Source organism: Varanus komodoensis, unplaced genomic scaffold, assembly GCF_004798865.1.
Source record: "Varanus komodoensis strain SLA01 unplaced genomic scaffold, ASM479886v1 scaffold72, whole genome shotgun sequence".
Taxonomy (NCBI): domain Eukaryota; kingdom Metazoa; phylum Chordata; class Lepidosauria; order Squamata; family Varanidae; genus Varanus; species Varanus komodoensis.
The window spans coordinates 2067068-2094109 of record NW_025336374.1 but is presented as its reverse complement, the minus strand read 5'-3'; the positions used below and the strand labels follow the sequence as shown (position 1 = coordinate 2094109).

Sequence of the window (27042 nt, the reverse complement as noted above, 5' to 3'; positions counted from 1 at the left end):
TTCAAGGGGGGAGAAGGGGAAATGAGGTCCCACCAGGATATATCTCAGCAATGAACTCACCCCAAAGAACATCACCTAAACCTCTTCTCCAAGGGCCACTTTTGCTACCTTGAGAAACACCTGCTGCAGGCCCAGAGATGATGCTGTGGGTATCAGAGCTGGAGCTCCAAGAACACCTGCAGCCCTCTAGATGGTGACCAGGGATCACAGGATCACTAAGACCTGAAAACAGGAAGTGAAAACTTCCAATCTACATCCTTCTGGAGCAGATTTGGAAGGCACACAAGGCTGCAGGGAGAAGGAGACACCATGAAAGGGCTGTTCCAACAGCGGTCCTGTTCCACCGGTGGAACAACAATTCTGGATTCCAGCCAAATCTTTTTACAGTAAATCACCCAGATGAGGTCAAGTCACACACAGGCTGGGCATCTATCTCCCTGCAGTGTGCACTTGTGTGTGTGTGAAAGGGAGTGCAAGAGAGCACACACAAACACTAGCCTCAAATTCATGCAACCTTCTCTCAGCATATCTCTGAAATCTGATATGAAATTAGAGGCTTTATATGCATAGGACTCATTTGTGTTCTACTTAAAGCAAGCTTCTCATTAGATTGTAGCTGCATGGATAATGTATCCATCCTCAGGGTGCATGGAAAATGTAACCATCTATGGAGGTAACCCATGAGGTCAGATTAGGGTATGCAAACAACTATAACTGAAGCTCACTAAAGTTCTCCAATTTTCATCTTGAAGCTCATTCCATCTTTGGTCTGTATCAGATTGCAAGCTGGCAGGGTGTTGCCACAAGAAAATCCGTGCATTTGTGTCTATTTCCCCCCTTGTACCCATCTCCTGGGTGTATTTTTGAAATATAGGCATTCTTCTTTCCTTGATTAAAGCATATTTGTGCACATTTTTAATGGGTCCACATTTTTCTATGTGCTTTTTTAAAATGCTCAGATGCTGCCAAGTACATCTGGGGGCCCACTGATGACATTGCAAGCACAGAAATGTGTGGACTTTGTCCCCAGATTGCACGTGAGTCCATGTTTGGCCTGGAAGCTGCAAGCTGATGATCAAAAACAAACATGTAGACTGACATGAGAGTTCAGGTCCTCATGGAGGTAAAAATGAGGCTATGCTCTCAGACATGATAATACAACATGATAATATTATTCAGAGGAAATCCAGGGGATCATATCTTGCTTCTTCTTTTTCTGGCTCACATTCTTACGCCAGTTATCATGACAGGAGCTAAAAGGATAACTGTCCGATGCAGCTAGAATGAACCTGGCCCCTACCACGGAGTCAATGGTTGCTGTCATCTGTTTCCAGAAGGTGGCCACTTGGAGTGGTTGTCATTCCCCGATGCTGTAAGGCCTTAAAGGGCCTTATAAGGTAACGCCTGAGCAGCTCGTTAAGCACTCTGAAGTGCTCTCCAGTGTTGGAAATCCTCTGGGGAATGCACAGCATACCCCTGGCAAAGATTACAGCATATTTTATGGCCAGCTCTCATAGTAACGGGACAGATATTGTATCTTTACATTTCAAACTCTGTGGGCCGCCTTGTCAGAAATAGAACAGTGGCTCATTCCTGTTTACTAGCCGGCTTGGCTGGGATGGGTGAAAGTTAGCTCATTCACTAAAGCCCTGATCTTGGATTCAAGCTCCATTAAACTCCCATTGTGGGGAAGCCATTTTCCAGGAACTGGCTATGAACCATTGGTTTTAAAGAGCCACAGTCCTTTTTCTTTGGAGAGGCCAGTTCCAGAAGATCAGCAGAGTGAAGCAATGAAATTGCTTGCATAAAAATGGAGACATGTGCTCAGTGCTTTATGAACTTTTACTAAGCTTTTCAAATGCTGTTTTATTTCCCTTTTCTTAAATCTTGCAGATGATGTACATGAAAGGGACTAACTCAATTTCACTTAAAAATATAATTTAGGACAATTTCTCAAGATGGTTATAACTCTAGCTGCTATTGAATTTGTCCAAATGCAAGACTTGGAGGATAATTGAGGGACCTTGTTTAGAAAAAGAGAAGAAAAATATCTAGAAATTGAATTAGTTGTGATAAAATTAGGCAAAATTCAGCAGCAATTAACCTTCCTACTCAACTTCTTCAGAACTTCCTACCAACCTGTAAAGACAACAAGAGAAGTATGAGCGTTTCATGTCAGGTTGCATATCACTTTAAATCCCAAACATGAAATTGAATGGGGATATATTCTCCAGAAATGTTCACTGGTTTCCAAACCTGAATTTACATTTGCAAAATGTACTTTTGAAAAAGGCACACTTTTAGAAATGCCTATTTTCAAACTTCAGTCAATGAGGAAAAGTACACACTTAAACAATTCACCCATTAAGAATTGTACACTTTTAAAACAGTGCATAGTCATGCTTTAATCAATAGGGGGAAAGGTACCTTTCTGAAAAATGCACTTTTCCATCTGAATGAACAACAATAAAAAGCACAAAAATTTACAAATGAGGGCAGAAGCAAGCCAAACTGAAGTCTGAAGAGAAGTTGGGAGAATATTGGCCCATTTGAGCATCCCTCAGCTTTCCAGTCCCTACAGGAGATTTGCTGCAGGTCTAGTAAAGTCTGCTTTTGGTTGTAATGCTGAACTATGGTTTAGTATTTCATACTTTAGCACCAGCAAGCCTTAGGCTTGCGGTCTGCCCATTCCATGTTCTTCCTCCAGTACAGATGAAAGATTAGTTTTTCACTTCCTGTTTTCGAGACTCACAGAATGATCCTATAATCTCTAGACACTGCTTAAAATGCCAAAGACTTTTTTTAGAGTCCCAGCAATGCCTTTTGATAGTCCTGCTCCCACTTCCAGGTGGAGTGGCAAGAACTGAATCAGCTGCTTCTCCAAGGTCACAGAAGGGAAAAGGGGTTCAAGGGGTGTTTGGAGGAAGGGGGAAGGGATGAGAACAATCCTATCAAGACACAACATAACCCGGAGGTGCCTCAGTCCCCTTCATTACAGTTAGTCAGCTGAAATTAGCCACTCAGCCGTCTTGCAGGGTGGGAGGAGGTGACCTTTACCCAGGCACTACTAGCATAAGATGCCCGTATTTCTTGGAATTCAGCGGGTTATGGGCATCCCCATAGGACTGCATCTTGACTACTTTAAGTAGGTGGGGGATCAGGATCAGGTGAGCTGCTTTATAGGTAATAAGCAGTTCTTGCCCTTCATCTTCTTTCTCTTCCCTGGTACCACTTGCTAACTGAACAGGCAGAAGACCAGGGGGAAGCAGCCCAGGCCATCTGCCCCACCTCCTGCCTTCTGCAACCACTGCCAGGACCAATCAGCGAGGCAGGCGAGCAGTCAGGTAGCAGCAGTGAAGAGCAGGACCAGCTCCAGGTGGCTCAGTTAGCGGGCCTCATTACTTTGTTAGTGGGCCTCTACTGCAGAACCTCAGCAGTGGCCTTGATGTCCACCTGGCCCACAAGCCTTTTGACAACACCTATTTGGAATTTGGTCCCTTCTCCATTTAGCTCCCACCTGCTTAATTTTATTCTCTTCACTGACTGATGTTAGTGATTGATCGATCGATCGATCAGTCGATCGGATTTCTTGCCTACCCCATTAGCTGCACAGCTCCCTAGGGATGTGCTGAGCCTCTCCAGAACCTGCTTTGGACCTGCCTGTCAGATTTCTTCCAGTGTTCATCCCTCTCTAAGGAAGCAACCCAAGCCTAGAAATCTGTGAGTGTCCATGGACCCCTAGTTGCACGGTTGGCAACCTTCCCTAGCCACCATTTCTGGCAGCCAGCCTGTGGCAGCAGGAGGAGTGGAAGAATGGCACTGTTTGAATAGCACATGGGGCTCCGTATCTGGCAGGCACCACACAATCCCTGGGGACGCTCACCAGGAATTCAGACTCTGGGCTGCTGCAGACTTCCCGGAGTCTGCCAAAAACTAGAGAATCCAGCAGATTTTCCACCCAAAGCAGATTCCTCATTCCTCACACATCTCTAATGTTATCCTTCCAAGCAGAAAGCCTCCTCAGAGCAACTTACCAAAACAAGTTAAGGCAAGAGCAGATGTTGTGAGTGGAGGAGAGAAGGGAGCTGAGAATTCTTGCCCTCCTCTCCCTTGTGTCCCCATGCACCCCACACTTCTCCCATAAGGTCTCATAATCCCCAGAGCAGACTTTCTATTCCTCACAATGCGCTCATAAACATTTCAGAATAGTAATGGGTAGGAATTTAGGGTGCAATCCTATGATTCCTAGGAGGGCATTCCAGGAGACATGGGATTTTTAGGATCTTCCTCTGTCCGTGACAAGCCTTTAGGAGAATGTGGAAAGGTCCTCAGCTGGCGTTCCATCAATGCTGCTTCTCCATCACTGAAAAACACAAAAATGAGGTACTACAGGGATATTGCTTGGGAGTATCAGGAGAAGCTGGGACTTTGCAAGGTCTTAGCCCATGACATGCCCCTGAAAGAAATATACTCACTCCAGAGCTGGTGTGGTTCATTTCTCCTCCACTGAGATCAATGGAGAGAACACCAGAAAGAGCAAGAAAAAAAAGAAAAACACAATTCCTCTCCCCACTCTGCCCTGCTTGCCCAAGTTGGCAGGGCTTGGATAGGCTTGTCCCTTACCTTCAGATCTCCTCACCTGCACAAATAGAATCATTCCACCTAAAGGGCAAATTTTAACAGAACATATATTTTAAAATAGCTATTGAAATAAGTATTGAAATGCAAAATTCATTATAGGTTTGTTTGTTTTTCATGTCACAGATTAATGCAGAACAGTCTAATAGGAACAGATAAGGGAAAGTGTCATGAACTGGTATAAGAGCAATTCATCCAATTTCTCCATTTGGAAACTTAAATGTCTAGTTGGGGTCTGCAGAACAATATTCCACAGCACTTTTTCTAAAGTGAGCTGTGTTTCATTCATAGTACTATTTTAACAAGAATGTTTGAGTTGCCACCAGGCCTTGTGCCTGTACAGAATTGGCATTTCTGTTACTCTGTCACATTTGCTCACTTTTTCCCCCTCAGTGCATTCTTTGTTTACCCGGAAAATAACAAGAATATCTTTGTGTTCATTTTCCTGTGTGCTTTTGGCAAAGCGTGGCCATCCCAAGGGTTCCAACCAAACTGTAATGCTCAGAAATCCATTTTTCATCATAGATGTGAAGGTTACATGCCATATGATTGCATGCACCATTTCCATTACTCAAAAATCACTAATGATTTGAGGATTTCACTGCAGGCCATGCAGAGCATTATTAAGCTCTAATATTTGCACTGAAATCCAAGGCACATTATAAGGAAGTGATGATTTTCCCAAAGCATGGTTATACCGAACTTTTAGTTCTTGAGATTTCATTGTACACTGATTAATGTAATTTACTCTCAAGCAACTGGGCCCAAGCACTTTGCAATTTCTTCCCCGGACTGACTGGAAGTACCTGGCACTCCTGAACAGGGGCCGAGTCTGCTGCATCCTGGCGAGGCCCACTGCTGCTGACTGCCTTTACTCAATGCCAAGAAAGAGGACTTTATCACCAATAAAAGAGGACATTGGTGTTGTGGCACTTCCAAAATTAGTCTCATGAGAGGCTGAAACCTCCTCTCTGGTTCAGAACTGGTCCTTTCAAAGTAAAGTACCTGCCACACAAAAATACTAACAAGAAGGTTTGTTACCTTGGACAAAAGAGGTAGCTACCATTAAGAGATACCAAGAAAGAACCATGTGAAATGTCACACTTTTTATACACCTTTGGCACACCTTCTTTATCCAGACTGGATAACAATTAAATTATAGATGTAAATTACTTCTTTTATATATTTTGGGTGCACGGGGATATTTACTTTCTTATTTTGGACCACAAGAAATATACACATGGTTGCTTTGGGAAATTAACATTTCTTGACACACATCTCATGGTTATCAACAAGTATACTTCAAAACCTTCTTGTTACCTATGGATCACAGTGACCATGCACATTCTTTAATATTTTCACTGTTGAAAATCAAATCCTCCTGCTAACCTTTTCATCAATATGATGGTTGCAATGCAGATTTATCTCTTGCCTATTCCTTTTTTAAAGAACTCAAAGCAGCTTACATAAGTCTTCTCCTGCTGTTCTCAATCTTAGCCTCACAACAGCAGCCCTGTGAGGTAGGTTGGGCTGAGAGGCTACGCCTGGCCCAAAGTCACCCGTGTGCTCCACGACTGAGCAGGGACTAGAACCTGGATCACCTTGTCCCAGACCAGCACTTTTAACCACACAATGATCATGGAATCATAGAGTAGTAGAGTTGGGAGGAGCCATGAAGGCCACTGGGTCCAACTCCTTGCTGTTGCAGGATACCAGTTTACACCTATCAGTCAGATACCATTTGAATACAGCTACAATACTTTACACCATAGTGTATTGGTCTGTCTTGGTGACCTGTGTTCCCATTCAGTCTGCTAATTTCAAGGCCCCTGCTCTTCCTCATGATTTGACAGGGACTGGAGATCCCACTCACATCTTCAAATCAGGACTGGCCTTTTCTGCCTATCCACAATAGAGGCTGTTCTCTGTAAAGTAAGACACGACGCTACCTACCCACTGGTCCTGAGCTGCACCAGACAATGGCCATCTTCCCAAATAGGAATCTTCAGAGACTCAGTCACTTCAGCCACCATCACCAGGTAAGCCCAGCAATGGAGCAGGAAGGCCAGCGGTCATGAAGTGGAGGAGAATACTCCAGTAGGATCCCTCGGCAAAGAGTTTTCCAGGGTGCAAAGATGCAGTAGACCTCAAAACAGCCTTCCCTAACCTGGCACCCTTCAGAAATGTCGGACTACAACTCCCTTCATCCGCGCCAGCATGGCCAATCGCATGTTATCTTAGATGGCTTAGAACAGCATGGGCTATAGGAGATAAAAGCAACGAAAGCTATGTGTTAAGGCCTATGGGTGTGGCATTCCTGGTGGTATAGAGAGAAACAAAGTTTACACTCCCTTGGATATAACTTCATGGAACTTACCTACTTCTAAAGAAATGTGGATCTAATTCAGCCACTGGGCTGCAATCCTTGTATGAAGTGCCTTGGGATTTAGCCCCACTGGGATTTACTAGAGCTGTAAGCTCTAGTTGGCTCTGTATTGCTTTTCGTATTGCAGACCCTGATGTGAGCTAGCAGCTAGAATTCCATGTATGTATAATAAATCACATTAATTGTGCCTTAAATTGAGGACCTGCAGAATGTGAAGTAACTTGTTGATGAGCACAATAAAATGTTAGTTGTATAGGAGTAAGTGGGATTGTTTTGTGAAAGGATTTCATGTATCTTGACACCTTCCGTTGCTTGTTATTGTGGTTTTCAATAATAGGAGTGTTGCTGACATGTAATGAGGTGAAATGAAGATGACAAAGGTATAACAACACTTCTTACAAAAGCTCCTGGCAACTGGCACTGTTGCATCTTTGCCAGATCTTGATGGCCACTCCCTTGTGCCATCAGGGAAAATTAAATAAATCTTTGCTATCTGATAGAGACATGCATGCGCGCACATGCACACACACATATATACATACCATTTCCTCTCTTGGTGGCTGTCTAAATGTAAGGGAAGAAAGAAAAGAGAAGCAGGGTGAAAGTAAAGCATTAAGTTACTGTTGCGATGCCTAAAAATAAAGATAGCTGTGTTAGCCATAAGAAAATATTAAGTTGGTTTAATCAAGTATTACACTAATATGGAATTGTTATAAACTGCTCAAACAGCTTTGGTGATTGGATGGTACAGAAATGATGACGATGACGATGATAGAAGGAAAAAACAAATCCAGGCAGTAGAGGGGCATAATTTGAGATGGGGAAATAGCTTGGATTAAACATACCCCCTCCCAAACTGTAGAAGACCTGGTCACTAATTTCCTCCTATTTAATGTAGTAACACCTTTAATATGAAGACATTGGATTAAAATGCTTATCACCAAGCTGGACCAAGCTTTGCCTGCTGGTTTCTGAAGAAAAAACTGTTGTTGAAGACATGAAATACAGCCAGATTGCTCTTTTTTCCCCTTTGGTCTGTTGGCAGCTCTATTTTTAATGTATTTATTCCAAAACATTTTTACCCCATCTTTTGGCCCCAAGGCAGAATGTCAAGACAAAAATAGGATTTCATGCACAATTTTTTAAAAAGAGCTCAAATAAAGCCCAGTGCCAATGGAAAACTTGATCTATCTATCGATCTGTCTATCTGATGTATAAGGCACCCTTTATCTACAGGATCCCAGGCAATGTACACATCATTAAAAACAAGCAACAATTCTAATATAAAAATGATGTGATTACACATTAAAACCACAACAATGCACAACAGCCGGGCAGGTTTAAGACTCATTCTCCTGATGTCATCAGGCCCCTTGAAGCAGGGAGTTCTATAACATGTGTGCTCCAGCAAAAAAGAGCATGTGTGCTCACATGCCACTTCACTGAAATTTGCATGGCAACAAAAGTGCAAAGCAAGGTGTCACCTAGGAATCAGCCAGAGAGAAAACATGGCTTTTCAAATACCCTGGCCCCAAACACACTTGGCAGAAGATGATCACCACTGTCAGTCAACCCCAAAGTGAACAGGTAGCCCACGCTGATGGAACAGAATCAGAGTTATGTGCTTCAAGAACAGAGCCTGAAACCCCAGTCTGGCCAATGCTTTTTTATACCAGCTGAAGTTGCCTGACATGTATGTAGGAAGTACACTGCAATCTGGAAAGCAGCTGCCTTCCCATAGAAAAGACAGAAAATGGTTTTCTTTCCATGCAGAGTTCCTTTCCCGCAGAGAAGCTTTCAACCTGTGAGCATCCAAGAAAAACATTACTACTTCATTCTGCTACCTGTATGAATGAGTCCTGAGGAAAGTTTTATTAGGTGTGTGGGGCTGAAGTTGAATGTTTAGCACCATTACGTTTGGATAAGATGGCCACTGAAAGAATACATCATGAATAATGTTAGAATGTCCTATAACGCCCCATGTGGCTCATGACCAAGCTACCTCAATCTTCCTACCTCTTCCCATACAAAGCCTATCCAGATTTTAAGCCCTTCTCCTTAAACTGCTTCCATCAGAAGCAAGTGTGGCAGGGATGTGAAGGCGTTTCAACGGCTGCTGCCCAGGCTTTGGAATTCCCTACCAAGCAAGTTTTCTGCTGTTCTGCCTATAGCCAAATAAGTTGTGTTCAAGCTAGTCTTTTGCTGGTCCGGTGCTGAAATGTGTTCAACTGGGTTGGGTGCATTATTTCCTTTTGTTCATTGTTGTTTTAATTGTGTTTTCAATGCATTTGATTTATTCTTGCTTTTGCTTTCATTTTAAATTTTGGTTCTTAGTATTGTTAGCCACCCTGAGCACCATTTTCTTGGTGGAATAGCAGGATACAAATCAAAGGAATAAATAAATACGTGCATATATGCAGGAGAATGCCACTAAATAGAGGAGGACTGTGGTTTACTTCTTGGCCAGCTTGCATTATCACTGCTCTCCTTCCAGTAGCTAACGTTCTCTTTAATAAAGCTCAGAGGGAGTGCAACAAGGCTTCTCACTCAGCTATTCTAAATAAAAGGCCTCTGGGGATTCTTTCCTCCATTAAAGGCCCACTTTTTGGAATGTTACCCTCTTGTCACATGGTGCAGCTGTCTCTCCATGTTCTCTCTGTTCCTCAGAAAGGAATAATGATTGCATCACAGGATGGGGATAATATAGGTTTTGCTTGTTATCAGTCACAGAGGCTAAAACCAGACACAAATCAGATTAACTGGGGGGTTTTACATGGAAAAGCTTTTAGCAATTTTTCAGCCAGGTCTGCATAGGGACAAAAGGTCTGTCTGCCTTTATCGTGCCAAGATGGGCATGAGTTCTGAGCTGAAGCTCCTTCTGGCTCAAGAGTTTGTGACTGACTGACTGATTAGTCTTAAATCCATACAAAAGTTCATACACATGTTTATGTATGCATCACTGTATGCACGATTGAACATGTGCATTTGAAACATACACATTTTGGATGCATGTAGCCACTGACTAAAGCATTGGAAATTTGGACACTTTTCTTTGCACATTTTTCAAATGTGCACATATTGTCAAAGGACTGATTTCTGCAGGATGCATTACAAGTTCAGAAGTGTATGGATTTCTGCAGATTCCATCATTTGGCTGTGCATTCAGGAGATGTGAATTGGGTAATTTTGTAAAAAACAACCAACCAACCTTCAAGGTCTGGATTGGAGACCAAAATGATAGCACTGGCAACACAGTCATGAAACATCCCAAATGCCTCTTTCGCTTGGGCCACATTAACTTTCTGAGAAAATAAAAACTCCACTCACCTCTTCCCACGCTAAGTGTTCACAGTCATCAAACTGTGGCTATGCCAAACTGAAGAAATTAGAATGTTTATATCTAAAAATAACCTGTTGTGTTGACCCACCAGCAACTGCTCTTTTTAGAGTGGGCTTTCCCAGCCTTGGATTTCCAGCTGTTGTTAGATGACAACTCCAATCATCCCTGAACTTTGGCAATACTAGATGGCTGGAAATAATGGTAGTTGTAGCCCAAAACCTAACTGGGGACCAGTGTTGGGAAAGACTGGTTTAGACAAATAAATGAAGGAGAAAATAGGATGAGCCTTATGAATTTGTGAAAACTCACAGGAGGAGGAGCCAGAATTTCAGTCTGGTGACCTGGCTAGTGAGTCTAAGGAACATGTAATACAGAAAGGCAGGAGTCACCGGTAAAAGTGCTCCAGGCTTCACAAAGAGTATTTGTAATTTTTCTTTGGAATTATTGTTGCTTAGGGCCAAGTTGCAGAACATCTTGGGCAGGGTGTCTTTGGTACCACAGCCACCAGCTTATCAAAGGAAGGCTTTGATAAGAGTTGAAGGTAGAACTAACCTGACTGTGAGGTCAGTGCAGGTGAAGATGTCAAGCTATACGCAGTAGCCAAGGTTATTCGAGATTATCCTTTGGACATCAGCTGTTCAACATCAAACACTTGGCGAGCAACCACAACAAACGGTACTACACAGGGTGAGTGTGTCTTCATGCAAGAAGGAAGAACTCATATTACAGCCAATCTACACTTAAAGCAAAACCACATGGGGCAGCTCATACTTCACTCCTGAGGTTCAGCCCCTGAAACGTCAGAAATGGGTGAGGCCTCAGAGCTTCATGGAGCCAAAAGTGAAGTATGGTTAACACACAGTAATTTGAGAGAGAGAAAGAGAGATGGCCAGCAGTCTCTCCATCTAACTTTTCTTTGTCTTTGTCCTGAACACCTTTGTTAGATTTATATCCTGCTTTCTTCTTACAACAAATCCAAAGTGAATTACATCATTTATTTGAGCCTACGTCCATGATATCTTCCTCATAAAAAGAGGAGACTGCAAGAATGGGGGGGGGGTTGAACTTTTGAAAAAAGTCCAGGTATTAATTTTATTTAATTTCTTGTCCAGGAGCCCCTATGCTGGAGATACAAACCCTGAAATGACACCTCAGTTTTGAAATATTGTCATTCTAGCAACTGTATGCCTTCAAACACCTAGTAGAAGGCCAAATCTTTGCATTCTGTTCTACGGATGCATAGGAAATTCAGTCTTCATTAACCAATACAACACAAAGAAACATGATTCATCTCCCCCAGACCAGCCCTCCCCAGTGAGGTGGCCAACAACTTCCATCATCCCCACCCACAGGTACCAACAGATCTGGAGGGCACCACGTTGGGGAAGGTTGTACCAAACTAATGTGCAGATCTTGTGGATGCTTTGCTTCTCCAAATTTCACAAGGAACTTCTCTGCTAAGGTTCCATGAGAATATCCACCAACATCAGTGTTCAGACTGCAAGCCAAAACCCTGCATCACCCCTTCACAAAAAGAACTGCACTCTCTGGAGGTCACAAGCTTACCTTGGAGGGAGGAAAGGTGGGCAGGTGACAGAGGGTGGGGTTGTGGAGTGGTGCCAGTTCCAACTGACACCCCAGGTTCCTTCCCTCCCCCTTGCTGGCCCTAAATCTAGACAGAGGAAAATAAATGTTTAGCTAAAACACAAGGCACAAGGCAAAGTAGCGGCAAATATCACCACCTTATGCCTTGCACTGGATGCTCTTAAGTCTCTGTGTTTGAAGACTTACATTTGTTGCAATGGCTATAGGATTTCACCCTTGGTCTACAGGGAGAAAAATGCAGACAAAATGCTTCTGAAAAATGCACATTGCTTCTCAATCAAAATGTGTTCTTTTCCCCTTCAGATAAACTGGAGGAAAATCCTGGAGATAAAAGCAGCTGGGGCAAAGTATTTTCAGGGAAAGTATTGTTGGAAGTAGAATTCAGTTCTCCTTTCATGCCACCCATGCTGTGCTTGAAATTGCACACACACACACACACACACTTCATATTAACTTGACAATAACACAACACTTACACACAGGTCTGTCATCATCGTGTCTAGTTCAGCTCTCTATCTCTAGTTTGTCATGCTTTGCCGAACATGGCATGGGATCAGCTTTTCATTGGGGAGCTAAGCATCAATTTAGTGGTTTGAAGGCACCATTTATTCTTCCTTTCCAGTCCTTCCAGTCTTCCAGATCAGGTTGCCTGTTGGATGATGGAGGGTGAAGAAAATCATAGTCACTCAAATGTTTCTAATTCTGTCTCTTGTCTGAACGGGCTCTCTGCCATTTGTACTCAGGCACAGGAATAGAATAGTCTAGTATTCCATGCTGTCACTTGCTTGTGTTGGGGCACCTATTGTGTAATGGATTTCCTTGAGCAGGCTGCTCCTTGCGAAAGAATAAAAACAACTCAGCTGTGAAGAATTCAATCTGTTTGTACTTATTAATAAAATATAGCCCAACTAATTGGATGCTGAAGTTGTGAAGATGATCCCATGGCTAGATTGTATCAAACCATTCACAGACAGCCAGTTGGGAGAAAGTCTCAGCTGTTGGAAAGGACTGTAGGAAATATGCAAGTTCTCTCTGAAGCTGACCTAATTTTGGTGCATTTTACAAAGTGCGCATTGATGCTAAAATAAAAGAGGAGATAGAATTTGAAATCAAGTGACTTAATAGATATCTGGCCCTGATTTGTTCCCACATGCAATTAGTCACATGTAGGTCAAAAATGGATGGCCATAAATGCAGAACAACACCAACAGATACACGCTATTCAGATCAAATGATGCATGCAGCCAATGCACTAGATTTCAGATGTGCCTTGTGATGTGGAAAGGGATGAGCATTGAAATGTTTCTTGATCAGAAACATCTGTGGAAGGCAGATCTTTCTTGCTGGATTGAGGTATTCATCTTGGCTTTCACCTGGATGAATTGTGGTATAACATCTTTCCATCCTGGCTCTTTACTGATGGATGGGAATAGAAATGTGCTGTGATTACAGTCTGACAAATGTTAATGCAAACTTTCAGGCTACATTCCAATTTTCTTCCCAGTTGCTTCTTCTGAAGGGTAGCTGACCTTTGCTTACCTGGAAACTCTCAATGCTTGTAGAGATAACCATTTAAAATAGTAATATAAAACATTGTGCACAAATGTGCACAACTGTTTGGTAAGATGACATAGAAAGAGAGCAAGTCAGAAGGGACCTCCTGGACCATCTAACCTGATCCCCCAGCTCCAGCCGGCTCCTCATGACATGCCTGTGTGCATGTCCAGCCTATCTTTGAACATCCTCACCAATGGGGCCTCAACCACCTCCCGTGGAAGCCCATCCCATACCATAGGGGTCCTCACTGACAGGAAGTGCTTCTTGGCATCCAGAGTGAACCTGGGCTCCCTGAGCTCTGCTCCGTTGGAGCGCGTCCTGTCCTCCTTTGCAGGGCAAAACAGTCTCTTCCCTCCTCTGCATGACACCCCCTCACATGACTTACTAGGCCAAGGAGGACATCACATTCTGTTGAGCAGCTCTGGCGTATGCCAGTTGCCAAGCCATCAGGGACCTTGGTGGTTTGCCCATTTGCCTAGCAGTCAGAACTATTAGAAACATAGAAACAGAGCAAGTCAGAAGGGGCCTCCTGGGCCATCTAGTCTGACCCCCGGCTCTGTATTGTTTAGGGATTGCTCTAAAAAGTAGCTTGAAAAGATGAAAAAACAAAAACTGAATGTACATAGTTATTACTTGACCCTTTATAACTTACCTTCCTATTTCTTCTGTCTCCACAAAATACCAGAATTTATTGTCTTGCCTTCTCCTCTCCCCCAAACCATCTGCAGAAAGCTAGATCTGTGTGTATAATACCAGCCTTTTTCAGTTTCTGCAACCCACATATTAGCACTAACAACACAATCCTATACATTTATGTTACGTGTCAGGAATAAGTTGTGTTGAATTCAATGGGGCTTACTGCCAAGTAAATACAGAATTGCAGCCTAAGGGATCGGAATGCTGAGCTTGCCCCTGCTATGTTGCTTCCTCATGAGCATGTGCATATCTGGTTCTTCTGCCCATATGAGAAGTGGTAAGCCAAAGATACCAAGAGCAAGGAGGTTGCAGGGCTAAGGGATCTTAGTAGTACATCCAACTTCCTGTGCAACTCCCCCATTTGGAGTCTACTAGGCACTGCAGTTCAAAATATATACATTAATCAATATTAAAAACCCAAATCTGGCAATCTCAGGAAGGGTGCAGTGGAGTTTTAATGTGTGCCTCGCATATCTTGCTTCATACTGTTCCACAAATGAATTCAGAATCAGGTTGAGGGTGTCGCTGAGCTAAAGGGAATGAGGATGGGTGCCTCTTGTCCAGTTCCCATTCATTTCGGTGGGGCTTGGGCTGGAGGCATTCTTCCTCTGTGCACAAAATCAAAGGACGCCTTTTCCCCTCTGTTCAGTATGTTGCCTCGTTCAAATGAGGCAGGGACAGGCAGTAACTTGTCCTGTTCCCTTGGGGCAGCCACACCCAACATGGCGCCCTCCAGGTGCTTTGGACTACAGTTACCACCATCCCCAGCCAGCATCACCATTGGCTGGGGATGGTGGTATTTGCGGACCAGCGCCCCTGGAAGGTGCCAGATTGGGGAGGATGCCTCTGGGGTTAAAAGACTGGAGAGGTGTTCCATTTAACCTTCTCCCCCGTCCTTTTTTAGCCCCAAATCCCCACCGGTTGTTTGTTTAACCTGTAGCATGAAAGAGATGAGTTCCGCATCTCCCTCCCCCGTGCCTAAAAATTAGGAGCGGCCCCAGCAAATCTTTCCCTGCGCCGCCTTCATTCGTCGGGACCTCGACTCCCGCGGGCCGCTTCGCTTTGCAAACCGAAGCAGGGCGCGCCGCGCCGCTTCACGCGTGGCTTAAGCCCCGGGAGATCGCCCAGCAGTCGGCGAGGCCAGTCCTGCGTCATCTTCGGCTCCCGTTTCTCCCTTTTCGAAGACGGCTCCACAGCCCCTGACAGCTGGGGATCCGCATGCCCGAATCGGTTCCTGAGCGGCGCATGCCACGTCCTTAGCTCGCCTCGGCCGAGTCCCACCTTGGCGCCTCCCCCCCCCCCCGCTCTCGTAAGGCGCTGCCGCAGCCGCCGCCCGCCGTAGTAACGCGGCGGCGCCTTGCCTTGCCTTGCCCCGCCGTTTGGCGCGGGTTCTGATTACTATGTGCGCGCTGCTGTCGAGCCTTCTTGGTGTGACCCGCACTCCAGAGGAGGAGCGAGCACGCTGTAAAACGACAAGGCGAAAGAGCGAGGGAGGGGGAGGGAGGCCTGGGGGCGGGCGGGCGTGGAAAAGAGCCACGCGAGCCATCTCCTTGCCTGGGCTGCTGGAGAACACATCGATGGCTTGTGTGAAAGTGGCAACACGCTGCCGCCGCAGCCGCCGCAGCAGCAGCAGCGGCGATGAAGCGCAGCTAGCAACAGCCTTGCAGCTGGGAGACAGGAGGCAGGCAGGCACCAGCCCAGTCCCAGCGCCTGACATGATCTTCCCGTGAGCCAGTCTGCAGGGTCTTCCCAGTTGTGCCTGCTCGTATTTTAATTTTTGCAAGGATACCGCGTGGCTTTGCTCGCCCAGCTACTCCGTGGGGACTGCAGTATCTTCTTCTTTTTCTTCTTCGTTCCCCACCCTTCTCTCGTTGCTGCATCCTTCCCTCTCCCAGGATGGCGGAGGCTGAATTGCACAAGGAAAGGCTGCAAGCGATTGCAGTAAGTCTGGCTCATTTTATTTGGCTCTTTTGTCTGTCTGTCTGTCGGATGGGAAACCGAGGGCCAAAAGGCGCTTAACATTCCAGCGAAGGGGCTGGCCAAATGGCAGGGACTCTGGTGAAGTTGTGCTGAGCTCACCTTCCGATCCCCCCTTCCTTTGCTTCATTGCTTCATAGGTAACAAATGGTCCACTTTGGCTCAGGAGTATGGCAATAACCAGTTCTGAGGGGGTCTACATTTCAGTGATACAAGCTTTTTAAAAAGAAGAGATTGAGACATGCTTTGACATGCTTGAAAGACCGGAGTAGTAGTGAAAGATGGTGTGCAAGAAAAATATTTGTGCACTGGGTAAACTCATGGCTGTCAGATGTCTAGGAATTGCAACAGTGATCACTTGGAGAGTGGATATTTTACTTCAAAGACAGGTGCAGGCATTTCTCATTCAAAACTTGCATTGTTGAGGCTTAAAAAAATCACACCAGCTGTGTTGTTTTCAGAATTAAAGGAAAATCAAATATAATTTGTCAGCCAGTGTATACTGTATGCTTATGCTTGTCTGCTCTGAAGATGCACATACAGGATTGCAACCTGAATAACCAATCTTTCTGTCTCAGAATAGCAACTTCATCCTTGCATTTTAATAGTTTTCATTAGACACATTAAAGCAAATGGAGATGCGCTATTATGTTATGTGTTATGAAGATGTGTTATTATGAGAGGTACAGGGGTAAAACCCTCCAACAACAAAACCCTTTTCCAGACCAATTCAGACAACTGATTTTTTTTCCCATTGTGAAGATACTCTAAGTTGGAACTTGGCATGCTGATTTGTATTGTAAAATGCTGCAAGACATGTCAAGATCATCCAAATGTGGTTTGGGGGGGATTGATGACAAGCTTAACCTACATTGGAAAACTCACATGGCCACTTGACATGCTAAGAATTGACTTAAGAACTTGGATTCAGGATAAGGTTAATCACAGGAGCTCCTATACATGACAGACACACCCTTCACTGAGCACAATCATCTTGAGCAGAGTCCCAAATAGTTGAACAATGGCAGGTTTTGAACCATCAATTCCATTTTCTATGAATGGTCATAGTATTGGGAAAGAGGACAAAGGTGGATCCTTTGGGAGTCTTTGTCCTCCATCTACCTTTGCAGTGCCCCTTATTTTTCATTGAAATATCAGGCAAATGAAGTGCAAATGAGGTTCTGAAACTAAAAGGAAATCTGAAGTCTAGAGAGAAAAATGCAGATCTAAGTAATCAAAGCACTGTTCATCCTTTGGCATTAATATCTAGCATGCATAGAATTCTGGTGCTGCAGAATTCCTGACAGTGTACTCTGAATTAAGCAGCTGTCTCTCTATTGTGAAACCAAACTTCTCCATCCTCAGCATTTTCACTTAAAAATAAAGAATTGTGTCTCTTTGTCTAGAATGGGTCCTAGAAAAAAACCTAGTGTGTGGTTAAGGAAACAATTGCAGAATTCCTGAAGAACTCTATTGTGCTTTCTGCTCATCTCATCTGACCTTGTCCTTGAGGTAGCACATGAGATCCATCCATAACAGTAGAGAATTTCTGCTCCCCCTTGTTCGTAGAGCTCATAGGCTTAATCAAGTGAAGCTACAGACTTAGAAGGGCTGGGCTGGTGGAGTGCAGACGTCTGCATGTCTCAGGTCTGAAGTGAGAAGGCTGCTTGGATTTTTGGGAGCACTGCCAGAGTGTTGCCAATGATCAACAGATGTTGTGCTCTACTATAGCTGCCCCCAGATGGATTCTATATCTCATCTGTAGGCACGGAAATGGCTGTTGCTCTTGCTGCTTCGGGGGGGGGGGCTGTTTTCCTTAGGCCAGTTAATCCAATACTGTTGTATGCCTTGGTATTTAAAAAAGGCAAATCTACTCTGCATTAAAATCTGTCCCTGGATAGCATTGAATGGGCTTCACTGGTTGTGGAGCAAAATGGCATGATGACAATTAGAGCAGACTGTAACAACCCATAGTTATTACAGACTTATTGCAAACTTACAGAATTACTAGGGAGTGATCCCCATTAAACATAGTGGGATTTACTGCTGAGTAAATCCTCACTTGCTTCCATCGCTAACAAGCACAGCAGTACTGAACACAACTAGAGGGCATGGCTTTACTGCTTCCGGCTCCCAGACTAGGTGACAAAACAGAGAACCACCACCCAAGGCGACTCATTTTATTTCAAATGCTTTACTTGGATGGTTTCTGGGATTCTAGAACACCATTATTTGGGGCTAACTTCGTGAAATCCTAAAATCAACAGCAAATGTTGCAGTATTAAGTTTCCTGCAATCACACATCATAAAATACCACAATGCTTAGTTCAGTCCCTGTATTAGGACCAACCAGAATTCCTAATAAAAGTATTTACTTTGTGTGGACCAACATGGTAACCAGATGGCAAAGTCCTGGCACAATATGATTATATTGGCCAGAGTTTCCTCATACCATTATTTTATTTCATTCTACAAATAAAAAGCGGCTCATAACATATGAACAGGAATAATACAACACTTCAAAAATAATGTGAACGATTATATAACCATACTGTCAATAATCAGATAAGTGATCCATCTGCCTTTCCATGCAAATAAACTTGGTCTAACTCAACAGCTTAAAATCAAACAGGAAGGAAAAGAAAGCACTACAGTCCCAGTATGGAAGGCAACATGGGGTCTCTACAGTTAATATACACACATCAGTTTGCAGCCAGCCATTCATCTTATTTGAGGCAGTCTTCCCGGCAGCACTCACCTGGGGCCCCTTCCTTAGTTCCTTCACCTTTTCTCACCTGGGGAGGTCAAGACTGCCACTCCTTCAGGTGGTGCGTACCCTCACACTTCTCATGTGTTTTAGACACTGTTCAGCAACAATCCCTTCTGGGCAGCAAACTGGAAGGGAATTGGGCTCCAGGAATGAGTAGGAATTGTTAGGGAAGAGTATGCATCTTGCTTCAGTTTGTTTCTATGGTGATTTTGCCAAATTTGCAAATTTGTTAATATTTGGAATGGAAACACCATGGGGTTAAGCAAACCGAGTGTGGGAAGAACTGAAATAACAGTCATCCATCCGGAGCCAGAGCTCTGAGCACTCAGCTTTAAAAGCTGGGTTTGAGTATCCTGTCAATTTAACCACGTTAGTGCTGAATTTGGGCTGCCTCCACTTTTTCTTTTTTACAGGCTCCTCATCTTTAACAGCTACATGGCAGAGAGATATAACATGTTATACCTAATGAATTTGCCCAGTGCAGATGGGTGACTATTTTGTTTCAGTTAGGTTTTTTTTTAAATGCGCTTGCCATCATTTGCAAATTGCTTCATATTTGGGATGGGAAAAAACCCTTGGGACTGTTTAAAAATTCAAATATTATACTGAAAGCTACACGAACAATTTTACCCACTCTTAGAAGTGAGAAAGGGGAAAATGTGCAGTGCCTTGATCGCCATTGCTTACCACCAAGCTCTCTTTCCATGCAAGGAGCTTAACTGGGCTCCAGGCTAGAGCATGACAAATGGATATGGTCCTGAGGCTGGTGAAGCTTTCTTTGAGAGACTTTGTCAGGCAAGATCTGGGTTGCTTGATGGTTCTTTGAGGAGGGTTTTGATGATCTATAACTACATTCCCAGTGCCCTATGGTCCCATTCTGGTTTGGGATGAAAGGAGCTTGGGATTTAAAAGGTTTCTGTATGCCACTGTATGAAAGTTTCTTGCAAAGGAGTCTGAGATGTCCACTTCCATGCCATTAGTATTTGAATCCACAACTATTTGGGTTCTGCAGAGCCCAGCTGCACCTGAGACTCTCCACATGCTTACCTGTTGAGCTTATATTTATTGATGTCATCTCACTTCACAAGCTGCTCTACTGGATGGCTTCCCCAATCCAAGTCCAAAATGCTTCAGAAATATGTAAAACACTTGGCAAGTGCTCAGAATAACAGCCCTGGGACGTCATTGTGTTGGAGGCTGTACTCCTTTCCCTGCTGGTATTTAGCATACATTTCTTAGCCATGCCATTCTAGAGTATTGCAGGCAGCCTTGACCTCACTCTGAATCTATTATTTTTATCCCCCATTGGCTATGTCACAATGCCAATATGTTTGGTTTCCTTGCATGGTGACATCACATTTGGAACTTCAGCCATGATTGGCTGGGATATTGTGTTAGAGGGACCGTGAATGGAAAGCAAACTCATGCAAAAGGATGCGCTTTGAAGGGCCCTCTCCAAGCATGTCCTGGACTTCCTGAATCCCCCTTTTCCTCACAAAAAGATTTGCCCACAAAACTTCAATGTCACCCTAGGAAAGATAATCTCACACTTACGGACCATACCGTTGCTATTAGAGTCCTGCAGTTAGACTGATGCAGTTCTATCGCTGTCCTTCTCAACGGAAAACATTTCTTTCTTGCTTTCCCCATACTTTGCCCCACTCTCCAGAGAAACTGATAAGGTTGGGAAACCTTTTCCACTCTCACAGATGCCTTGTCAGTTCAGCTTACTTGTGCACAGAACTGCTAGTGCATATATATGCCCTTCTAAAGGAAACACACATGGGGGGAGGGGGGCTGCAATTTTTTACCCACTTTCCTGAATATCAGTAGACATACACAGGTTTTTGGTGTCCTCTGCCAACAGCAAACCTTTCCCCAGCACTGATGCAACTGATGTGGTTCCCCCGCAACTCTGTACATGTCACCAAAGGGGAGTGGTGAAGCTTCTTTTCCCACAATTTCTATACTGAAAGAAAGGAGGAAAACTATTTCTAAAAATAAGTAGCTGAATGGAAAACAAATCTGTTTCAGATGTGGCACATCTGTTCACTAGGGATAAAAATGCAAGGAAGATGAAATGCTATGGAAATCCATTGCATAGGCACCCCCTCAGCCATTGCCACATAGGCATTTCCTGGTGATTTTCTGTCATGATCAAAGCTGTCATCTAACAGAAGGGAGAAATAACTCCTGTTGCATTTTCAGGAGCAACAACAACAACAATAATAGTAATGGCTTTAACCTGTTCACAGATGTGGAATTCCAGAAGTCTTTCCCCTGGAAAGACTTTGTTGTGCCAGTGGTAGCCCAAGTGCGCCTTCCAAGACAGAGTGGACAGGTTCTGCCCCATGTCTTTGGAATGGGTTTTCAGCTTGGTGACCTTCAGATAATGTGTATCAGCAGTCATATATTCCACACCAGCCCAGTGGAACTTTTTATTTGTTTGTTTGCATCCATTCATGGGAAGTAGTATAAGAACCTTGTGTCACATCCCAAACAGATAAGGACAAAAGGTTTTTTAACTAAAGTTGTCATTATGTTAAATCTGACCACCTAGCCTGGCTTTGTGGTACAAAAGCAGAGCATTGCAGAAGTCAAATACCAAAGAGACAAGCAAAGTTACAGTATTATTCCTAGATACCTTGTCTTTATGGAAAAATGCAGCTTCAATATATGAAGTTGATCCCCAACTGAATGCTCCCCCCGCCCAGACCAAAAAGAGCTGAAAGGTGGATTATGCTACTTATAGGTGTCTCACCTGGAACATCTGATATTTCCTAGTTGGTCCACACTCAACCTGACACCATATAATTCGACTAATGATGTTAAGTCAACCTCTACCCATCTCAGCTTGCTTGCTAGAAGTTCCTACCAAAAATGAAACATAGTTCTCAGCAACTGCCTGGCTTATCTCTGAGTCCATCGGCCTTGGCATTTCATCTGAGAATTCCAACTCATCCTCTGTTTCAGAAGCAGAAGCATCAAGGACTTTTGAAGGCTGTATTATTGGAAGACTGGACCCGATCCTTACATCTGGTGCAGTTCCTTTTCTGAACTTTGCCTGAGGTGTGCTTTGCTGATTTGGGGACTCTAGTTTTACACATGAAAGTGAACGATTCTCTTATGAAAGAGCAGTACTATGTAAACTGTCTTTCCTTGTGCTTCATGTTCTCTACATGTGAAGAAGAGAGAGAGACCCCTCTCCAGACCCCTCTCCTCTCTGAGCTGGGGCTGGGGCTGGAGGTTGGGGAAGGGCTTCTTCTGAATCCCTGTGGGCCAGATGGAATGGCCTGGCAGCCACATCCTTGGTATACTTTTCACTGCAGTGAGGCAGAGCAAAATTTACTACATTTGTTTCAAGCTGGTTTTTTTGCAGAGAGCTCAGAGCAACCAAATTCCAGGCAAAGCTGAAAACCATTCTCTTTTATCTGCAGCCATAAAAACCAATCATGTGTCTTCTTTGGGCACTTTGTAGAGGACTGAGGTTTAATCATTTTCTTCAATCTGTATACTATCTATATAGATCACTGTAAAGGGATTAAAGATCGCAGATCAAACATTTATGCAAGTGGCAAATGTATTAAAAATATTTTCCAGCTTGGCTTCCAGCTGACAGACAATGCAGCAATATACTCTAGTTGTGGCAGTAGATCATGATAACCACTTTGCACATCCAAGTTTCTATTTTTATTTTGTATATATATAAGTATAAATTATAACAATTATACATTACTGAATACTAAACAACTCTGAACAGTTCACAAGCAGTATTAAAATAATATTTACATTCAGTAATAGAATACTTTTAAAAGCAATTTCTGCTAAAATAGCAAAGTAAATATAATTAAAATGACACTATTAAAAGCTGTGTAAAAACTTGATAAAAATACAAACAGCTGAAAGATGGAGAAACAGTAATGCATATGCTGGATAAGGCCTCAGTGAGCAAGTGCATTTTCAGGAGGCATTTGAAACATACCACATTTTCTGCCTTTCAGACTTCACAGGAGTTTTCTTTTCCCAAAGGGTGGGTGCCACCACAGAGAGGGTCCACCTTTGAGATATTATGTAGCAATATTCCATTGGTCAGAGAACAAGCAGCAGGGTTTCTTAACAGTTGGCTGGGTATATATAGGAGCAGGTCTGCTAGGTTTCTTGGTCCCAAGTTGCTTAGGACTTTGTATGTCAACAACATAACTTTGTACATGGCTAATGGGCATCCAGTGATATTCTTGTAACACAGGTCTTAGATGAGCATAGTTGGATGCCCCTCTGGGTACTCCTAGCTGCAACCATATAGTTCTAAGTGTTTAAGCATTTATATTGTGTTTAATCATGTTATATTTTATGGTGTTAATGGTTGTGAATAGTGAAGAACATTGGCTATTTGCTGGTATAGACATGTAATAAACAAATAGAATAAAAGTTATCTTATGATCATTATTACTGCAGCGATCCCCAAAGTACAGACAAGCAAATTAGTGTGCTGTGAGAATTGATCAAATAATGGAAGTCTCCTGTGTGAGTCAAAGAATTCATCCATAAAAGAGATTACTTTGATTATTAGGGCTATATAGGTCAAAGGATGAGCTGCCTTGATTAAATCACCTGTCACGCTGCAGTGGTCAACAGAGATAGATGTTTTAATATATGCACAAGATGGCTTGCATCACTGCCATTAATGTTTCAGCAGTACCTAGGGAGGGTACTCAGAATGAAGATCTGTTAACTCGCAAAGATTTACAGCCCACCCCGCCTTGGCATAGATGATAACAGATTCACAATATGTTTAAATTATTTAACAGCAAAGACACCATAATCCTAAACCCCCAAACATGTGCTGTCATAACATGTACTTCTGAAGTGAGTTATTTTTCAAGTTAATTCCATTCCTTTTGTCAGTGTTGAATTGACCTCTCCCACTGGAGCTAGCTAGTATCACTTAGCAATGTATGAGGATTTTGGCTTTGCTCACAAAACAGGTGAGTGTGCCCCATCCAAAGCTCTGAACGCAGGTACAAATGTGAGCACATGTCCTGCAAAACTATTTATAAATTGCCAGATATGCACTAATCTTGTTCCCAGTTCTTAGCTGTATTTGTGCAAGTTTCCACAGTAGGCTAAATCAGCCCCAGTTTGGTCTATGGAGGAAACTTGTGCAGATTTGAAGAGATCTACAGAAAGCTGCAGTCTGATTTGTGCTGGTTTCCTATTCATGCAGAGCAAACAGTGCTCAAAAGCAGCAGTGGGCAGAAGACAAGCCGCAAGATGATGTCTGGAGAATTCTGGATCTCAAACGTGTCTTGTTTGCCCATGTCTGGTACCAAAACAAGAATGCTTCATCAGTTGGCAGTCCCATCACACTTGAATTTGTATAGATGAAGACAGAAATATATAGACTGCCTTTCTTCAAAAGAATACTGCAAAGACAGTGGATATCAGACAGCATGGGAATGATGAAATTCGTAGGCCAGGATGGGGAAGGCAGAACACTGGTGCTGGTCATCAGTTAATACTGAAATGCTACAGTGGGCCATTTCACTATTGAAATTAAGAGTCGGAAGCCAGGCTTATCAGTCTTTTCTTAGATATATTCAAGACTACTTTAAAAACCAAAGCAACAGTATATATTGAGACACAAGACTCTGTCTTCTCTAAATGACACCCCTGTAAGTTGTAGGCTGAGTCATACAGAATTTCCCGTTCAAAATAAAAGGTTTGTCCTCCTGTTAAGTTATATTTCTGTCTCTAGAACTATGTGTGTGTTACTAAAGTCATAACAAAGCAACCTGAAAGAGACCTAACCTTTAACTGTTTTAAGTGCAAGGTCTGGTTCTCCCATTTATCCTCAGTGTTTTGACTAACACCCATTGCTGTCTCTCTAACAGTGACATGCCCTGTGGATAAGAGCAGATAATGTTTATTCCCATATTGCAAAAGGTTGCTGATTTTAAAGTTTACCTGCTGATTTTAAAATTCAGGGCAAGGCATTTTTAGATGCCACTGTTCTTAGTCTCTGGTTGGTTTGAAAATGCTTGCATGCAAGATCCCTGGTGTTTCCTATATTACCATGGATTTGAAAGAAACATGTACCAGATTTTACACAAGTGTACCCTTTAGGCACATTGATGCATATTTTTTATATAATAAAATGCTTGAGCTGCCCAGAGAGCTTTGGCTGTTGGGCAATAAAAAAATGTAATAAATGCATAGACATGCAAGTACAAAACATGAAATAAGACCTGGTCATCTGCTGTTAGTTGTCAAAAACATCATGTATCTCACTCCAAATTGCTTCCTTAAAGGATTATTAGCACTAATATCATCACAGAGGCCACACAGTTCAGGTCACACATTCTTAGAACCAAACATGGCACTGGCTCCTTCAACTAATGTTCTGCACCAGCCTGGCTGCAGACATAACAAGGCTTCTACTTTAAGGCTCCCAAGGGCCACAAAATAAGCATTCCTGCTAGAATAATTTGTCCTTCAAGCTGGGGTGCATTAAGAACCAATAGCCTGATAACTGCCTCCATTCCAGAAATGCTTATGGGCCAAGATGGCTTCCATACCATTTCCCCTGCGTGGAGTTTAAGCTCCTCAGAGCAGGAAACTGTCCTCTTCTGTGTAAAGCACCACATCCATTGATGGTGTTATCAGTGGTGCAGCTAGGTCTGGACCTCAGAGCTCAGAGAGCCGCCCCAGTGCCTGCCCACAGAGACAGGGCATGCAGTAGCTGCCAGCAGAACTGGCAGCAGCACCTGGACCAGCAATTGGTATGAGCAGACTGAGATCCAGGAGGGCTTATCCTGGTCACCTCTTGGCCTGTTACAATAACGTCAGTAATGTTATTTACACGTTAACCTTTTCTAACAGAACATGGAGCTTATTGCCAAATAAATGTTTTTAGCATTGGGCCAGCAGAACACAGGAACACATGAACAACCATGCTGAATCAGGTCAAGGGTTCATCTAGTCCAGCACTTCATTCACACAGTGGCTAACCAACCGGCCACAGGATGGCTCAGACAGGATGGGTGCAAGACCTCTGTCTGCCCAAGCTTCCCAGCAAGTGGTGTGTGCAGGCATGCTGCCTCTGGTGAAGGAGGTAGCACGTACCCACCAAGGCTAGTAGCCACTGATAGCCTCTTCCCTCATGAATCTTTTCAGTCCCCTTTTAAAGCCATCCCAGAGTTCCACTATGTGGGAAAGGACTTTCTTTTGTCTCTCCTAACCAACTCCTGTTTTATTGTTGTAGTCACGGTGGTGTTGTTGCTTAAGTGAGAATACAAAACTGAGCATCTCAAGAGCACTTGGCATGATGTGCAGTATTCTTGCCGAAAGCAGTTGGGTTTGAAAACAAAGAGGGGGTTGTTTGTTTTGGCTCTGAAGGATCAAGAATGTAGAATGAAGGAGTGCTCAAGCATGGGATGGTAGCTGGGGATGAGGAAAAGAGAAATGCTAGTTGTGCTTCACAATGGCAGTAACACAACATGTCCATATGAAACACAACTTTCATAGGCACCCTTAGGACGGTTAAGTCCAGGATCTACTGGGCACTATAAAAATTATAAATACCAGCCTGCTAATTGAAGCTGGAAAATAGCCAAAATACCATAATCAACATTGATATGCAGCTTGGCAGTAGCTGATACTTAAGTGCATCAGAGAGTACCCTGTCTCAGCTTCTACTGTTTCCCATGACAACAACATTTGAGCATCTTTCAGCACTAAAATGCATTTGATTTTAGGTAAGAATTCATTTCCAAAGGTCTGTATTTACAAAGGAGGGCTTAAAAAGTGCCAAGCCATGGCATGCCTGGCCAGGGCCACACACAAGAGCTGCACTGGAGTAAGGCATGGAACAAGATTGTTCGATTGGTTATTGATCCTCTTTCCTTCCTGGAGAACTGAGCTGCTGCAATATTTTTCGCTTGGCATTAGAAAGACTGGCATTCCAGCAGTTTACTATGTGAAGCAATAGATTTAAAGGTTGCTAAGACTTCAGTGACAAAGCACTCATGTTATGAACATAAGAGTGCACAGCTGCATGACCTTTCGGGGTAATTC

General features: G+C 43.4%; 1 protein-coding gene and 1 long non-coding RNA gene across 6 annotated transcripts in view; one reads left to right on the top strand and one right to left on the bottom strand.

Annotated features, from left to right (window-relative positions):
* Positions 1 to 2364: 2364 nt before the first annotated feature.
* On the bottom strand, positions 2365 to 6992 carry LOC123034795. Its single transcript, XR_006416843.1, has 2 exons — positions 6592 to 6992; positions 2365 to 4363 (listed from the first exon to the last, which is right to left on the bottom strand). It is a non-coding gene; the product is annotated as an uncharacterized LOC123034795 (long non-coding RNA).
* An 8750-nt stretch (positions 6993 to 15742) lies between these two features.
* Positions 15743 to 27042, top strand: part of PALM2AKAP2 (PALM2 and AKAP2 fusion) — a 260551-nt gene continuing 249251 nt past the window's right edge. For 3 of the 5 annotated variants that reach the window (XM_044452463.1, XM_044452462.1, XM_044452461.1), the window contains exon 1: positions 15748 to 16163. In XM_044452463.1, the coding sequence (XP_044308398.1) occupies positions 16119 to 16163 (45 nt within the window). In that variant the 5' untranslated portion in view covers positions 15748 to 16118. Of the gene's footprint in view, positions 16164 to 27042 lie in introns of all 5 variants that reach the window. The other 2 variants (XM_044452467.1, XM_044452464.1) reach the window with 2 other exon arrangements.